The 1,539-nt window shown below is 39.6% G+C and overlaps 1 protein-coding gene across 1 annotated transcript; it reads left to right on the forward strand.

Moving 5' to 3' along the window:
* Positions 1–512: 512 nt before the first annotated feature.
* LOC111890023 (uncharacterized) lies at positions 513–1,295 on the forward strand. Its single transcript, XM_023886189.1, has one exon. The coding sequence runs from the start codon at positions 513–515 to the stop codon at positions 1,293–1,295; it is 783 nt and encodes a 260-aa protein (XP_023741957.1).
* The last annotated feature ends 244 nt before the right edge of the window (positions 1,296–1,539 follow it).

Consider the following 1,539-nt stretch of genomic DNA (forward strand, 5'->3'; position numbering starts at 1 on the left):
AACAATTAAAGAACAACAAATAATGATGAAAGAGCAACAAGTAAAGATGAAGGAACAACAAGATTTGATGAAAAACCAGCATGCACTGTTTAGAAATAATCAAGCTTCAATCCTCAAGATAGAACAACAATTCGGGCAACTAGCTAAGCAATTTAAAGAAAGGTGTACGGGAGGACTTCTAGGGATGACTGAACAAAACCCAAGAGGATCTCACATCCAAGCTATTACCACTAGAAGCGGGAAAATTATCACTCATTTAACACCCATAGAATGAAACAACTCGGACTGGGAAAAGAAATTTCAAGAAGAAAGTCAAGGACAAGGATGTGAACAATCACCACGACGTGGTCAGAAGTTGAAAAGAAAAATGATGAACCGTAAAGCCTTACCGTCCACCATTGGTATTCCCAAGTAGAGCAATTCAAGAGAAGAAAGCAGAAGATTATCAGAGGCTCTTAGACCACATAAAGTCTCTTGAAATATATATTCCATTCCTTGAGGCATTAGTCAAAATGCCAAAATATGCCAAATTCCTCAAGGACCATTTAACAAACCGAAAGAAAATGGTGGGACTATTGAAGGTGGTATTAAATGAAACTTATTCCGCTACAATGCTAAACATGTTACTGAAAAAGATGGGTGATCCGAGAAGTATAACCTTACCGTGCCAATTTGGGAAACTAGCAACTAGTCATGCTCTAACTGATTCGGGAGCTAGAGTTATTTTGATGCCCTATTCGTTTTTCAAGAACCTTGATCTCCCTGAACCAAGACCGGTCCGCATGGTTATACACTTAGCTAACAAGACCATGACCTTCCCAAGGGGTATATGTGAAGACTTGCTCGTAAAAGTGGATAAGTTTGTTTTTCCTGCAGATTTCATCGTATTAGATATGGAGGAAGACAAACAAGTCCCAATCATCCATAGAAGGCTCTTCTTGAGGATCGCCCGAGCCTTTGTTGATATTAGAGAGTCCAAACTCACTCTCCGAGTAGGAGAAGAAGCGGTCACTTTTGGAGTTAATCGGGCAATTCAACATTCAAGAGCAAGTGATGATACGACATTTTATGTTGACATGCTTGATGAACTATTTGAAAAGGAGCTAAGAGGGTTGAAGGAAAAAGAAACCGAGGGATTTATGGTGCTTGAAGAAGGTGATTTTGATGCCGAACTCAATATGCAAGAATTAGAGAAGCTATTGGAAGAAAGTGAATATAATGAAGTAATAAAAGTGGAAGAAGAAGCAACACGACGTGGTGATAGCAACATGTCGTGGTCAACAAATTTTCCATGATCGGAAAATAAAAGTTGTGACACCATGACATGGCAAGAAGCCCACGTCATGGTAACTGACGAAAAGCCAAAAGTAGAGCTTAAAGCCTTACCCGAGCACCTGGAGTACGTGTTCTTGTAAGAAGGGCAACAGAAACCAGTAATTATAGCATTCGATCTAGCTAAACATGAAAAAGAAAGCCTCGTGGAAGTACTAAACAAAAGACAAGGTGCCATAGCATGGAAGATAATCGATATCAAAGGGA

Source organism: Lactuca sativa, chromosome 8 (assembly GCF_002870075.4).
Source record: "Lactuca sativa cultivar Salinas chromosome 8, Lsat_Salinas_v11, whole genome shotgun sequence".
Lineage (NCBI taxonomy): Eukaryota > Viridiplantae > Streptophyta > Magnoliopsida > Asterales > Asteraceae > Lactuca > Lactuca sativa.

Coding starts and splice junctions, on each gene's coding strand:
- LOC111890023 (XM_023886189.1), top strand. CDS start 513: ATGCCAAAATATGCCAAATTCCTCAAGGACCATTTAACAAACCGAAAG.